This window comes from Pongo pygmaeus, chromosome 3 (assembly GCF_028885625.2).
Source record: "Pongo pygmaeus isolate AG05252 chromosome 3, NHGRI_mPonPyg2-v2.0_pri, whole genome shotgun sequence".
Classification (NCBI taxonomy): Eukaryota; Metazoa; Chordata; class Mammalia; order Primates; family Hominidae; genus Pongo; species Pongo pygmaeus.
The window spans coordinates 91,122,364-91,139,153 of NC_072376.2; the positions used below are offsets into that span (position 1 = coordinate 91,122,364).

The window sequence follows — 16,790 nt, forward strand, 5'->3', positions numbered from 1 at the left end:
CAGCTAATTTTGGTACTTTTAGTGGAGACGGGGTTTCACCCTGTTGGCAGGCTGGTCTCGAACTCAAAGGGAAGTAGGCTTTGCTCTGTATTGGATACTGTCAAGAAGAGGGCGTATGAAGCTGGGTGCAGTGGCTCAAGCTTGTAATTCCAGCACTTTGGGGGGCCAAGGCAGGTCGAATTGCTTGAGGCCAGGAGTTCAAGACCAGCCTGAGCAATGGCGTGGGGGTGCACACCTGTAGTCCCAGCTACTAGGGAGGCTGAGGTGCAGAGGATCCCTTGGACCCAGTAGATGGAGATTGCAGTGAGCCAAGATCGCACTGCTGCACACCAGCCTGGGCGACAGAATGAGACTCTGTCTCAAAAAAAAAAAAAAAAAAAAAGAAAGCAAGAGGTGTTATGATATGTTTAGGTTTCTTAATATAAATTTTATCTAGAAAGAAGGAAGCTAAAGCCTCAGTAGCTAAAGATGTTGAGACATTTTTGGGGTTTGGACAATGTTCATGGTTTTGTGGCTGTTCAGACATGATTTTGGAGTGGTCTTATTTTGATCCATCAAAGTCATAGTGTCCTTGTCTAATGTTGTATGAGATTATTCAACAGGAGAGCACCAAGACTTAGCTGTGATTGCCAGGCCTAATCCTGATGTCAGGGACCGTGTTTCTGTTTCTTACATGCTTTCAGCTTAAGTTGGAAAAATGTTCCTCTTTTTCCTCCAATAAGTGCATTTTTTTTTAACATTTCTTCACCCTTTAAAAATAATACAAAAATTAACATGTGAGTATTGTATTTTAAAATATTCCGATTATACAGTAGTATTCAGTGAAAATGTAAATGTCTCCCTCCATTTTCTTCCCAGAGTTAACCAGCAGCTGTTTAATGTTCATCTTTCCAGTCCTTTTTTATGTTTTCACATGTATATATACAGATATAAATAATTCATGTTGTATCTAAAATAAATGGAGGCCGGGCATGGTGGCTCACTGCCTGTAATCCCAACACTTTGAGAGGCCGAGTTGGGTGGATCACTTGAGGCCAAGAGCTCGAGACTAGCCTGGCCAACATGGCAAAACCCCATCTCTACTAAGAATACAAAAATTAGCTGGGTGTAGTGGCATATGCCTGTAATCCCGGGCACAAGAGTCACTTGTACCCAGGAGGTGGAGGTTGCAGTGAGCCAAGATCATGCCACTGCACTCCAGGCTGGACAACAGAGCAAGACTCTGTCTCAAAAATACTAAGTAAATAAATAAAATAAAATAAATGGAGTCATACTATCCATACGTATTAGTTCATTTTCATGCTGCTGATAAAGACATTCCAGAAACTGGGGGAAAACAAGAGGTTTAATTGGACTTGCATTTCCACATGGCTGGGGAGGCCTCAGAATCATGGCGGGTGGTGAAAGGCGCTTCTTATGTGGCGGCAGCAAGAGAAAATGAGGAAGAAGCAAAAGCAGAAACCCCTGATAAACTCGTCAGATCTCATGAGACTTATTCACTATCACAAGAAAGACTGGCCCCCATGATTCAGTTACCTCCCCCTGGGTCCGTCGTACAACATGGGAATTCTGTGAGATACAATTCAAGTTGTGATTTGGGTGGGGACAAAGTCAAACCGTATCATTCCACCCCTGACCCCTCCAAATTTCATGTCCTCACATTTCAAAACCAATCATGCCTTCCCAACAGTCCTCCAAAGTCATAACTCATTTCAGCATTAACCCAAAAGTCCACAGTCCAAGGTCTCCTCTGAGACAAGGCAAGTCCCTTCCATCTATGAGTCTGTAAAATCAAAAGCAAGCTAGTTACTTCATAGATAAAATGGGGGTACAGGTATTGGGTAAATACAGCTGTTCCAAATGGGAGAAATTGGCCAAAACAAAGGGGTTACAGTGCCCATGCAAGTCTGAAATCCAGTGGGGTGGTCCAATTTAAAAGCTCCAAAATGATCTCCTACGACTCCAGGTCTCACATCCAGGTCATGCTGATGCAAAAGGTGGGTTCCCATGGTCTTGGGCAGCTCCTCCCCTGTGGCTCTGCGGAGTACAGCGTCTCTCCCGGCGGCTTTCATGTGCTGGCCGTTGAGTATCTGCAGCTTTTTCAGGCGCATGTTGCAAGCTGTAGGTGGATCTACTATTCTGGGGCCTGGAGGATGGTGGCCCTCTTCTCACAGCTCCACTAGGCAAGTGCCCCAGTAGAGACTCTTTGTGGGGACTCTGACCCCGCATTTCCCTTCTGCACTGCCCTAGCAGAGGTTCCCCATAAGGGCCCTGCCCCCACAGCAAACTTTTGCTTGCGCATCCAGGCATTTCCATATATCTTCCAAAATCTAGGCTGAGGTTCCCAAACCTCAGTTCTTGACTTCTGTGCACCCACAGACTCAACACCAAATGGAAGCTGCTAAGGGTTGGGGCTTCCACTCTCTGAAGCCACAGCCTGAGCTCTACGTTGGCCCCTTTGTGATTTCTTTTTTAACCTGTAAGTTACTTAGGGGGCTGTTGTTATTAAATTTTCAAGGAGATAAAAGATACTAAAGGCTGGAAGGATAGAGGGAAGTGAGGGGTAGGGAGAGATATACTAAAGGATATAAAATTTTAGCTAGATAGGAAGAATAAATCCTAGCATTCTATACCACTGTAGAATGACTAGTTAACAATATTTTGTATAATTTCAAATAGGTAGAAAGAGGATATTGAGTGTTCCCAACACACAGAAAAAAATGACAATGCTTGCAGTGATGGTTTTGCTAATTATCCTGATCTGATCACTAGGCAAAATATGTATCAAAACATGAATATGTACCCCATGAATATGTACAATTATTATTTGCCAATTAAAAAATAAAAATTTTCAAGGTGAATGATTTTTGAGTAGTTATTTTAATACTCTTTCAACTGGAAAGAAATACACTTAAAAGGCTAATGATTGTTGTATCTGTGTGGTGGAATTGTGATTTTCATTTTTTAACTTACATTTTTATAAGTATTTTCAAGGATAATTAAAATGAACATGCATTTCCTTATAATTAGAAAAGTTAGAAATAGTTATAAAACTATTTTCATAAAGCTGTTGTACTTAGGTCTGAGGAAGTTTGAGGATACTAACATTGATGAGAAAAGAACCCTTCTCTCCCTCCTTGCACTCTCTCCCCACTCTTTTTAGCCTCTAGGATTGAACAGTTGCATTTGAATGTAGGGTAAGTTATTAGAGGAGAATATAGAAATTATGGTGGGTTAGTGTATTGCATTAAGTGTATATCTTACTTTTTAGTTAATTTTTAAAGTTTATTCATAGGATTTGCCTAGGGTATAATTTATGGAGCTTATAAATAAATATCCATTTAGGAGACAGTGTTAATAGATTCATTACAGTGAGCATTTATTAATCATCTTTTGTATAAAAGGTTTTTTGGGATTCTTAACAGATGAGTGAATCATCATCTCTTCCCTCAGGGTCCCTGGTTAGGAAATAGCCATGTAAGTCATTAACATGTGCAAGACAGACTGAAATGTAATAAACTGAGTGGAAGTGCTAGATGAAGGAACAAGGAAGAGAGGTTTGAGCTAAACTTTAAAGAATTTCACTAGGTGGAAAATGGCATTCTAGACAGAGAATTATATTGGTACTAATACATACTCATGATAGTACATGATATTGTTGAGCAGTGCAGAACAAACTAACATGGATGTTGTGTTCATGGAGAGCCGAAGTATGAAACATGAAGTGTTTCTAAGATGTTGACTTGTTCAGAGTTGTAGACAACAAAATTAAGCTTCTTCGGGACTTATAATTAAAGTAAATCCCTATAAACTCTATGCATATGGAAGTTTTTGTGTTATAAATAAGGATATAAATGCCTTAGTTAAATTATTATTGAAATGAGCATGTTGAAATCCAGCTTTTTAATTGAAATCATTAGTATGTTAATGTAAGTGTTTGGACCTGTCTTTAGGGGCACTAAGACCTGGAAATGGCCCTGAAATTTTATTGGGTCAGGGACCTCCTCAGCAGCCACCACAGCAGCATAGAGTACTCCAGCAACTACAGCAGGGAGATTGGAGATTACAGCAACTCCATTTACAGCATCATCATCCTCACCAGCATCAGCAGCAACAGCAGCAACAGCAGCAGCAGCACCACCACCACCACCACGTACTTCAAGATGCTTATATGCAGCAGGTAATTTTTTTGTTTCTTTAGATATGGAAGTAGTGTGAAATTGATGCAGCAAATTGAATATCAGTGAATTCCTTTTTGTATCATGGGCACCTTGAACTCTAGATTTGAGTAAACACTTTCCCAAATTTTCTGATTATGAAAGAATATGTATTTAATTTGCAATCAGTGAAATGCTTAAGAATACTCTAAAATAGGTTGCCTTGTGGCCTTATGAAAAAAGAATGTTCATCTGAAACATTTAGTATTCACAAATAAGCACTGCAGTTTATAATGAATATTATCTGCGGTTACGTTTTGAGTTCACAGACTAATAATGCTGTTGTTGGAAAGGTGATATTAGGCTTTTCAGAAGTAACGTTGTCTTAGATTTTTGTCACCCTCCTGGTTTTGGTTGATAGATCCAGAGTGGAGGGTAGTAAGTAGGTGGTACCATGGGATGCCCAGAAGACATCACTGAAGGGGAGATAAAAGGAGAGTGTAGATTTAGTGTAATGGGGCTTGGTTAGAAGTCACTCAGGTGTCTTTATCTTCTAGGAAAAGGTGGTAAATGCGTTTTGGTAGCTTTCTTCTAAACATCCTTAAATTGTGCTAAAAATGGTTTTAATTCAATCTGTTATGTTTTGTTGATAATTTTGAAACCAGTTCTGATAAGCATATTTATTAATAAATTATAGTAATTTAGAGTATAGCTATTTTGTATTGATGTTTGGACTACCATACATCAATACATAATGATTTGGATTTCTCAAATCATTATGGTAAGATCAATACTTTAAAAAAGGGCTCTGACACAAAAAAGGCATAACATTTATTAATTTGTTTGATTTTCTCGTTGTAGTATCAACATGCAACACAGCAGCAACAGATGCTTCAACAACAATTTTTAATGCATTCGGTATATCAACCACAACCTTCTGCATCACAGTATCCTACAATGGTAACTTAAATAATTTCTAGAGATTTCTCTGAGTATACATTATGGTGGTGGAATTCACAGTATGAATCATATTATTCAGAATTTAATAATTCAAAGTCAAGTAAGTTAATTGACATGTATTTTATCAAAGCCAGTCATATATTTTCAAGCAGCTTTAAATTGCACTGAACTATGGCACCTGAATATGGCACTTAGTAATTGACTGATAACGTACTTCTCTTATGTCATTATATAAGGGAAATGATGTCTTACCTATAGTCTTTCATCACATGTCTCTTTCATTCAGCACATATCTATTGAGTAAAAAAATGAAACCCAAAGGGAGAGTATATTTTCTTCAGAGAATAATTTGACCTTTTTTTTTTTTTTTTTTTTTTTTTTTTTTTTTTTTTTTTTTTTTTTACAGCAACCATTGTATTAGTGACTTTAAGCTACTCTTTTTCTTAAAATACTTAAAAGAGGATTTTTGATTCTGGCCAAGTGAGCCTACCTTCACAACTTTTTAAAAAGATTTATTTCATCTTGCTGTAGTTTTCTAGTAATAGAGCTGCTCCTGTAGATGATTGTTTTTTAAGTTTCTGATTTTGTCACCAATGTGAAAGGAAGGAACATAGTAAATAGATGCAGTGCTGACAGTGCTGTAGGACTGGAGCATTGTTTTGTATAATATCATTTCTTTTTTCAGATGCCGCAGTATCAGCAGGCTTTCTTTCAACAGCAGATGCTAGCTCAACATCAGCTGTCTCAACAACAGGCATCACCTGAATATCTTACCTCCCCTCAAGAGTTCTCACCAGCCTTAGTTTCCTACACTTCATCACTTCCAGCTCAGGTTGGAACCATAATGGACTCCTCCTATAGTGCCAATAGGCAAGTATTTTTCCAGTGAAAGCAAAGGAAATTATTGTGGAAGTGGAAGTCATCGTTGAATGGTCGGTCATTAAGTTCTCTTAAATTAATTTAGAATTTATCTTTCTGTAGAGCCACCCATTCTCTCTTCCTAGTCCTGTCTTCTGGTCCCTTGGCATCCCCATCCTTCCATTTCCTCAGTTAATTCTGCTAACTGCTATTTGTAGGTAAGGTGTAGCAACATCTAACAACATTTAGGGCTAAGGATATTATTGGCTTGTATGTAAAGGCATTTTTTGTAATGTAAGTATAAACAACACCCTAACAAGTGACTTCAGCAGTTAAAAAAAAATCCTTTGTAGACTTTCTCTATTTACATGTTATTACCTTTGATTAATTTTACTGTTTACTCATAAAGGTTGTATAATTTAATTTAAATAGGTATAAACATTTTTACATATATGTATTTTAAGATGATATATAGTATACATACTGTTACCATAACATAGTTGGGAATAGTGTATTTTGGCTATTTAGACATATTGGTTAGTAGAGTTATAAATTAAATAACTTTGGTACAAAATTTCTTAAACTTATATACAAAATGGCACGTGCTTTGGCATCTTGTAATTAAGAATCATCATCAATGCCTCCTAATGTTTTTAGACACCTAGGAGGTAGGAGCTGTTAGACTTCTGTTACAGGAACACTGAAGTTCTCATACAATGCTATTTAAGGATTTGAAACATTAGCTGAGAAAAGGTGTCTATAAGCTTTGGCTCAGAGTTGAGCAGGAGAAACAGCAGCATCAGTAGCATACTTGTATACTGCATCTCAAAAGAGAGCTAAAGTATGCAGTTTGCTATAGAATGCCTCCCAACCTCTGTGTGTGTGTGTGTGTGTGCGCATGCATGCATGCGTGTGTGTGTATGTGCATGCATGCGTGTGTGTGCATGCATGCATGTGTGCACACATGTGCAAGAGACAGATGGTGGGGCGGGTATGGTAGAGAGGGAGACAAACGAACTGATTTCTTGAACTACTTTTCTAAAGTAAGAATTGGGGTGGATGAATTAGGACAATTTTGTCTAAGGAGAGAGCAGAGTATATGGTCAAAGTCCAGTTTAAAGGTCCAGATCAGGCAGGGTGCGGTGGCTTACGCCTGTAATCCAAGCACTTTGGGTGACCAAGGCAGGTGGATCACGAGGTCAGGAGATCAAGACCATCCTAGCCAACATGGTGAAACCTCATCTCTACTAAAAATACAAAAATTATCTGGGTGTGGTGGTGCATGCCTGTAATCCCAGCTACTCGGGAGGCTGAGGCAGGAGAATGGCTTGAACTTGGGAGGCAGAGATTGCAGCGAGCTGAGATCACGCCACTGCACTCCAGCCTGGCGACAGAGCGAGACTCCATCTCACAAAAAAAAAAAAAAAAAAAAAGTTCAGATCAGTATTTGCCATACTCTTCGTCATTTATCTACTCTAGTTAAAATTTTTTGCTTTAGTCACATAGTGCTTTTTTTCTTTAATAAATTAGTAACATTATTGTGTATAATAAAATTAAAACATTATACATTTTAAACAAATAAGATCCACTAAAATATAAAGTATGAAATTGAAATAGTAATCTAATAAATTTGCTAAGTCCCCTAGTGTTAAGAATGGAATAATTTTCCTCATTAAAAATCAGATATTCTGCTTGATAATTGCTTAAAGATACTGATGAGGCTATTGTATTAATTAGATGATTGCTTTTTTCCACTTTTGATGCTGACTAGCATAAAAAATGTCAAATCTAGTTTATTTAGTTGGAAAATAGAAAAGGTATTAACTGTCTTCTCTGACATAGCCTATATGTTGTGTATACTTCATATTCTAAAAGTCTATCAGCTCCTGGAAGCAAAGTTATGTCACTATCGAGAATGGGATGTTGAATTGGAAATCTGTCTAAACTTCTGATTAGTTACAAAGAAAGTTGGATATCCAAGGATTTGAGGCAGACACTGGCATGCAAGGTGCTGATGCCTGTAATGTATATTAATTACTATAGCACTGCCTGCTTTATTCTCATTTGTAGTGATGCTATTCGACAAATCACAGGTTTGATACATTAGACACTTTTCTTTTAATTTCTGTGTAACTATTAAAAAAAAAGTTATCACAAAAATCATCTTGCATTCCCCAGGTTAGGAAATATTGGGTTGCATATCTGGGAAAGTGCATAAGACTTGTTTTACTCCACTCCTATGAAATTTATATATTTAAGGATATGGTAGAAAAAAATTATACACTCAGCCACTAAAGGTTAGAAATGTGGAACTTCATGTGGGAACATTGCTCCAGCCACACTTGGTACGTCAGTGCTACCTCATTAATATTATACCTATTTAACATCAGATTGTATGTTGAGTATAGTATCTTCTCTAACAATTTAAAAAGAGTTCTAATGTTCCTGCTTATGACAAAGTCAGTGGAAGAAGAGAATTGGGGTTAAATGTTTGTCTCTAAGTGGATAAGGGCTATTTGAGTAGAATATAAGAAACCAAGTAGTAGTTCCTTAGACAGAGGGAAAGAGTCACTATCTTTGTTGGAATGATTATTTCCTTTTCTTCTCCACTATCTTTTGCTAAACTTTCTATTCTTCCACCATGTTAATTTATCTTTAGTATGAATATCAGAGAGTATTACTGTGTTATATTCCAATAATAGTTAAAATAAACATCATCTATGGATACATTATCTTCTTATGATATAATTGCCCTGTTATATTAGTTATCTGTTGATGCCTAATAAATTATCTCAAAACTTAATGGTTTAAAACAGCAGTAAACATTTATTATCTTACATACTTTCTTTGGATCAGAAATTTAGGTGTGGCTTAACAGGGTGGTTTTGTCTGGTAAGGCTGGGTTGGCTGTCCTCTGAAGGCTTGGCTGGTGATAGAGGGTGCATTTTACAAGATAGTTCACTCACATGGCTTTGGGCAGGAGGCTTCAGTCCCCTGCCACATAGATTTCTTCAAAAGACTGCTTGAGTTTTCTCTTTGCCAAGGCAAAAATTATTTTGAACAAGGAATTATTGATTCTGGTTTCTCCCTCAATGAGTGATCCAAGAGACAGAGCAAGGAGGAATCTGAAATGTCTTTTTAGACCTAGTCTCAGCAGTCATGGGCTGCTGCTTGTGCCATATTTCATTTGTTAGAATTGAGTCACTAGATCTAGCTCATGTTCAAGGGCAGTGAAATTCGGTTTCACCCTTTGAAGGGAGGACTGTCAGATAACTTGTAGACATATTTTAATACCTGTTTAAACTAGGTTAAGGTGATAACCCTATTGAGTTACAGTCTGCCAATAGGAATCCGTAAATTTATTTTGGGAATAGGAAGAGGGTGATTCACATAGGGAATCAGAAAGTTTTAAAAGGAATGATTGACAGACAGGAGGGGGGATGCCTGTCTCTCTTTGAGTTTTACCCACTGTGATCTGTTTTTTTTTTTTTCCTTCAATTTTCTGGGTAAAAACATCTGATCTGTGTTTTAAGGACTCTGAAAGTCCTTAGAGATAGTTTTGGAATTAGAGATGGGACTCTGTCACACAGAGGTAGGCTCAGACTGGCAGTTAATGCATCCAGAATGGACTTTAAACTGAATTGTTTTTTAAATTAAGATACCTAAGTTCTATTTACTAAGCAAGTCTATTTACTTGTAGGTAACTTACTATTTATTTTCCTCTATTATATGCTAGCCTTCAGTAAGTATTTAAGTATCCTATTCTTGGCTCACATATACTGAAGGGGCTTGGACTAAGGGATTAAATAGACGACTTTTGCCTTTTTTTTTTCTCTTCTAAGACCTGTTTGGTGGCAATGGCAATGAGCTCTCAACGGTTAGGTAAATTTAGGGGATCAGTTAAGACTTGTGAAATTGAGATACTACTTTGAACATTAGGATTCTCCTTTCATTACTACTGTTAAGAGGATTTGCATATGAATTATGAAAGGAACTTAATAGCTTTCTTACATTGTCTCGTTCTTATGCTATACAGTCATGCATTGCATAACAACGGGGACATGTTCTAAGAAATTGCATCATTAGGCAATTTTATCGTTGTATGAACATCATAGAGTGCATTTACACAAACTTAGATGGTATAGCCTACTACACATCTAGGCTTTATTATATAGCTTATTGCCCTTAGGCTACAAACCTGTATAGCGTGTTACTGTATTTAGTACTATAGACAATTGTAACAGAATGGTAAGTATTTTTGTATCTAAACATAGAAAAGGTAAAATAAAAATATTGTATAAAGGATTAAAAATGGTACATCTGTATAGGGCACTTACCATGAATGGAGCTTGGAGGACTGGAAGTTTTTCTGGGTGGGTCAATGAGTGAGTCGTGAGTGAACGTGAAGGCCTAGGACATTACTGTACACTATTATAGACTTGACTTTATAAACACTGCATTCTTAGGACACACTAAATTTATATAAAATTTTTTTCTTCTTCAATAATGAATTGACCTTAGTTTACTATGACTTTTTTACTTTATAAACTTTAAAAATTTAAAAAACATTTTGACTCCTTGGTAATAACACAAAACACAAACATGTACAACTGTACAAAAATATTTTCTTTATATTCTTATTCTATAAGTTTTTTCTATTTTAACTTTTCTTTTTAAACTTTTTTGTTGAAAACTAAGACACAAACACACACATTAGCCTGGGCCTACACAAGATGTGGATTGTCAATATCACTGTCTTCCACCTCCACATCTTGTCTCACTCCAGGTTCTTTAGGGGCAATAACAGGCATGGAGCTGTCATCTCCTATGATAACAATACCTTCTCCTGGAATACCTCCTAAAGGACCTGCCTGAGGCTGTTTTACAGTCGACTTTAAATAAAATAAGTAGAAGGAGTATACTTGAACATAACTCAAAAATATGGTACAGTAAATACATAAAGCAGTAATAGTCATTTATTATCAAATATTATGCACTGTACACAACTGTATTGCTATACTTTTATACAACTGGCAGCCCAGTAGGTGTGTTCAAATCAGCATCACCACAAACACATGAGTAAGCTGTTGTGCTATGGTGTTACAATGGCTACGATATCACCAGGTGATAGGAATTTTTCAGCTCTATTTTAATCTTATGGAACCACCATCATATATATGGTCCATTGTTGAGTGAAAGGTCATTATGTGGTATATGACTATATTTCCAGGCTGGGTTGAGGGAGAGGTAAACAGGAATTCTTGGGTTAAGAAATCTTTATATTCTCATCTTCTCTTAAAAGCCAAGAGCCCTGTAGGATAATTTTCATAGAACCAGCAGTCACAGGCTCCAGACTCTAGATACTTTAAATACTATAATAATTTATTATATGCAAAAATAACCCTCATTTAACTTTAGCTAATTTATAAAGCAGTCCTAGCAATTCATCTTTTGTTGGTAGCTATATATAGGGAATGCCTTTGTCAAAAGGAAAATTACTGTGGTGTCCCAGCATAACCAAGGCATTTGATCACTGTGTTCAGTAGTGATTTTAGAGTGACGCTGTCTGATAAGGTGACTGATTTTTTACTTTAAGTCTTGTTTACTATGATAATAACAGTTAATATTTATTATTTTTACTAGATATTGTTCTCTTTGCTTTACGTGTATTAAATTATTTAATCTTCTCAGTAACCCTATGAGGTGGATACTATTACTCCTTTTTACAGATGAAGTTGAGGCAGAGAAGTTAAGGAACTTGCCCAAGGGTACACAGCTAGGGTACCTTATGTAGGTGATTATGGAGCTAGTATACCTTATGGAGGTGATCTAGATCCCATATGTTCTCCCTCTCCATCTCATGCCCTTGTCTGTCATCTCTGTCATAAGGAAATGATTTGTTTTTCTAAGTATTTATAAAGTATAAAGTAGGGAATTGTAAATTTTTATTTATTTTAATTTTTCTTTCCATCTTCTTTTTTCTTACTCAATTATTACTATAGGTCAGTTGCTGATAAAGAGGCCATTGCAAATTTCACAAATCAGAAGAACATCAGCAATCCACCTGATATGTCAGGGTGGAATCCTTTTGGAGAGGATAATTTCTCTAAGTTAACAGAAGAGGAACTATTGGACAGAGAATTTGACCTTCTAAGATCAAGTAAGGGACACTTGAAGGCTTATTTTGCTTCACAGTAAAATAACAGCTCTATTATTATTCAGCAAGGCCAAAGACTTTTGAGAATGTGTATGGAAAATTCTTTTTGTGCATTTGAGGGCAAAATTCAGGCCATCTTCTTATACATATACTATCAAATTATGTTGTGTGCATTAGAAATCAGTTGCTTGATAGTAGCTATTAAACCCAATATTGCTGATAGTATGCTAATATCCTAAAACTTAAATATTGCATATCTATGAATGTTAAATCCAGAATATCTCTAAAACATGGAAAATTGATGTTTCAATAAAAAGGGAGACATTTTATTATTTTGCCTTACTAATGACTTTGCAGCTCTGTTTTTCTGCACACTCAATAGAAAATATTGTGGGTCTGAGATGCCCTTTGAAAATGCCTGAAAGAAAACATGGGCCACTACATTATGTTAATGTTTTGTAATGCCCTTTTAATGAGTGGTGACATAAAAGGGCTGCTTTGTTGTCCTGATATGGCAAAAATTAAATAAATTCTTTTCACTTTAAATCAGATATCTCAATGTTTTTACTTGGAATCATTGCTTTTCTTTGAACTACCTAATATATGTCAAGCTTCACCACACATATTTTAGAAATGTCCTTTTTTGAAAGAATGATGTGAGTGTTTTGAGTAGGTTGCAAAATAGGAGCAAAAAGCTCACTTCTAGAGTATGTAGATAATTTTCAGGTTTCTGTGGCTTTGTGTGTGTGTGTGTGCAGGTGTGCACACAAAACAAGTGTGTTTTCCCCTTTTGCATGTGAAAGAAGGTCTTAATAGTCCCTAGTTTATAGTTCCTATTTCCTATTTCATTTAGGTAATTGGCCTTATGAGAATGTTTAATAGATGAAATGCTTTGTTCTGAATTGGTATATATTTTATGTAAAATTCCTGTAAGAATAGTTTGGGATTTAAATTTGTATTTTACATATTGGTTATATGATTATGAAAATTAAATTGATGATTAAATGCAGACATAAAAATAAGTTCTGAGCCGTTAATAAAGGTTTCTTAATAAAACCGATCACATATTACTAAAACAATTTTTTTTTAAACCACAAGTTTTTTTCTTTGGCATTTTCCTAGAATTTATGTTGAGTAGGCCCAAAAGCAAGATTTTTTTTTTTTTTTTTTTTTTTTGAGACTGAGTTTTGCTCTTGTTGCCCAGGCTGGAGTGCAATGGCGCAATCTCGACTGACCGCAACCTCCGCCTCCTGGGTTCAAGCGATTCTCCTGCCTCAGCCTCCCGAGTAGCTGGGATTACAGGCATCTGCCACCACGCCCAGCGAATTTTGTATTTTTAGTAGAGATGGGATTTCTCCGTGTTGGTCAGGCTGGTCTCAAACTCCCGACCTCAGGTGATCCGCCCACCTCGGCCTCCCAAAGTGTTGGGATTACAGGCATGAGCCACCATGCCCAGCTCTTTCAGAGTGATGGAAGGGGTAGATACAAGGTGTAACCAAATCATTATAATTTATAGGATTACATTTAAAGCAAAAGATATTAATTTTAATGTGTACTGACCAGGGTTTGCTAAATCTGTATTTTCAACTGCTTAGGTAAAAAATTACTTTTAAAAAATGAATTTATGAAATGGGTATTCACATTATTTTGTATCTTATAAAAATGTGTTATTCTAAGCTCCCTAGAATTTGTAATGACATCAAAGTAGTTTTATTTACTTAGCATAGGCAAGAGTGACATATGAATATGCCTATATGTATATAACTTCATAAAAATTGGGTTGAGCACGTAAAATTCTTAAGTAGCTATTTTTAAGAATAGCTTAAAACTTCATGATCAGATAATGTGTAAATTTTAAACTTCATGATCAGATAGCATTTGTAAATTGTGCATGTGTCTGTGTGCATATGTGTATGCCAAAGAGAGTTCAGACTTTGCAGTATTAATTATAGAAAGATATTAAGTTCCAAAGGAAAGTGCAGGAGGAATTTTATGTGAAGGTTAGACTTGGAGCAACCTTAGCCATTTGGAAAAACAGCTAGATGGTCCATGAGCTACTGAAATTATTGTCACAAGTCTGATGCGCTTAATTTGGCACACAGTACCAGAAAACATAAATTTTGATCCCTGACAATGTTACTTAACTAGATTGTAATCTCAGATAAGTCACTCAACTGCTGTCAGTCTCACTTCCGCGTTTATAAACTGGGGATAGTGATGCCTACTTCATAGGGTTGTCCAGATAATTAAATGATGTCTTTAAATTTGGGCACTCAATAAATAAATGCCACTTTCTCTTTTCTCACTTTCTGTATAAGCCTTTATGTCATGACTTAAGAGGTTTTTGGCTTTTAGCCAGCATTTAAAAATTATATTTAAATTATTAGTTTCTCAGTGGTAATTTAACAGTCAAATTAGAAGGGGCTTTGGGGGCAAACACATCAAAAGCAGAAGTGACAAATGATAGCAAGGAAATTGATGGAAAAGTGTCTGTTTTTCCCTTAATAATTGATACTCATTGTTCAGTGACTATTTTGGGATCATTGAACCCACTCTTTTAGGGTTCAAAAAAGGTGAAGTGTCATTAATAAAAAAGTTCATAATTACTATAAAGTTGTGTATAAAATGTAGTTTAGAAAGATTTCCTCTCAGAGTTTAACTTAACTGTAATATTTAGTCATCTTTAGCACCTCTTTCAGAAGCAATAAGATATCTAATATTTGATCTATTTGATGAGTTTATATTATATTGATGGGCAAAAGACCTCTTCCAGAACCTTCAGCGTTTATTAGAAGACTAATTGTTCAATGAAAATTGATAGATGGTCATTATATTAAACTTTCTTAAAGTTTAATAGCTTTCACGTTTTTTGAATTCTGAAATAGTGGGTTCAGTGACTCCAAAATTTTGCCCATCAGTATAATATAAATCCTATCATTTTCCAAAATGAATAAATAAACTGTTGATTCAGTTGAAATGCCATGTAGGATATTTGTACCCTTTTCCTTGACACAGGTATTAACAATTTTCCAAAGTCTTTTCTAAAATAATTTATATTTGGTTTATAAAACACTTTCCAGTGAGAAACAGCCTTTATATGGTCCTTAAAAGTATAGGTATTGCCAATGTAATGATTATTCAGAATAATACATTCACATTTGGGGTTTTATTTTGAATATGATTCATGGTTATTTTTTTAAAAACAAAAAAAGGAAAATAATATGCTGTTTAGGGAATATTTTATGTGTATCATCCAGAAAGTAATTTTCAAATCATAATAGTATTTTGAGATATCAAAATTCTAAAATATTACTAATTGGTAACTTCTTTTTAGTGATCTTTAAGAAAACAGTTGATTTCATATAGTAGGCAAAGGGATTTAATATGTAAAATAAACTAGATTCTTCTTGCTTTCACCCTTCACTATAAATGAATACTATTTATGGTTTAGAATTGTTTTACTTGTTCTTAATTTTAGTAAGAACAAAACATTAAATCAAATTTAAGCATTAATAATAAAGCTTGTCTGAATGATATTTTTTAAAATTTAAGTTTGTACTTTAATTTTTTGTACCAGAACATCCAGAGTAGTATGTAAACTTTAGCAATTTGTCATAATATTTTAGTATTTTAATATTTAATATGACAATTTAAAATTGTCATAATATTTAATACATTAAACAGTAATTAGAACATAGATGCTTGCTTTGGGGAAATTATTAACATATTTGTGCAAATAGTTGTATAGTTATACCTGTTAATTAAAACTATTACTTCATGAAATATATTTCATTTATTGATGGTGGATTTGTTTCTGCTTAAAATTGGATCAAAATAACTAAAAGGAAAAATAGAAGATACTAAAGATTATGATTGCTTTATAAATTCTACTGAATGTTGTTGTTTTACCTATGAAGCCACAGAATAATGGCTGTAAGCATCTGAATCTATAGTTTATTGTAAAATATTGACCCTCACCTTTTGTAGCAAATTCAGAACTATTACTGTTCCTTCAGTGTAGAATAACAGAGCTTTTCAAATATATTAGACCAGTTTCAGGAGTTTTTCATTAACCTTTTAGCCTTTTACACCATTATCCATATAAGCAGCAGAATTAACTTTGTAGACTATTTTAATTTCGTGATAATATTATGGAATATACTTTGATTCTAGGATTTTAAAATCCTATATTTTTGCTATCTGTATCAGTTAAAATTCTTGAAAAGATACTGTCTTTATTCACCAACATAATTCTTTTGTGAAGGCAGGAGGTAAGTTTCTCATATTGGATAATCAAGCTTTGTTCTAATCTAAAGAAAACCAGTCTTTTGAAAATGTAATTAAAAACATTTTAGGGTTGACTATGTATTTACAAAGTAGTTCCACATAACCATTTCATTAGATTTTATTTGTAGGTAATTAATAATTACAAAATTAATGTGTATATTCCTTTTGTATTTTGTGTCCTGAGACTCACATTTTCATGTGAACTTTAGAAACATAAATGATTTTTTAAAAATTCCATTGAAAAGTTGATTCTGTGTTTTGTGGAACAATAACATTATTCATTTTACAATGAATTTATTCTGATTCCTATTTTGAAATAACTTGATAAATGAACTTTGCATAGAGCAGTATCTTCCATATTTTTATTTATA

The 16,790-nt window shown here is 35.0% G+C and overlaps 1 protein-coding gene across 2 annotated transcripts in view; it reads left to right on the plus strand.

Moving 5' to 3' along the window:
- BMP2K (BMP2 inducible kinase) overlaps positions 1-16,790 on the plus strand; it is a 142,136-nt gene that overhangs the window by 92,794 nt on the left and 32,552 nt on the right. For both annotated transcript variants that reach the window (XM_054486538.2, XM_054486539.2), the window contains exons 11-14: positions 3,954-4,180; positions 5,019-5,117; positions 5,803-5,987; positions 11,978-12,135. In XM_054486538.2, coding sequence (XP_054342513.1) covers positions 3,954-4,180; positions 5,019-5,117; positions 5,803-5,987; positions 11,978-12,135 — 669 coding nt within the window. The remainder of the gene's footprint in view (positions 1-3,953; positions 4,181-5,018; positions 5,118-5,802; positions 5,988-11,977; positions 12,136-16,790) is intronic.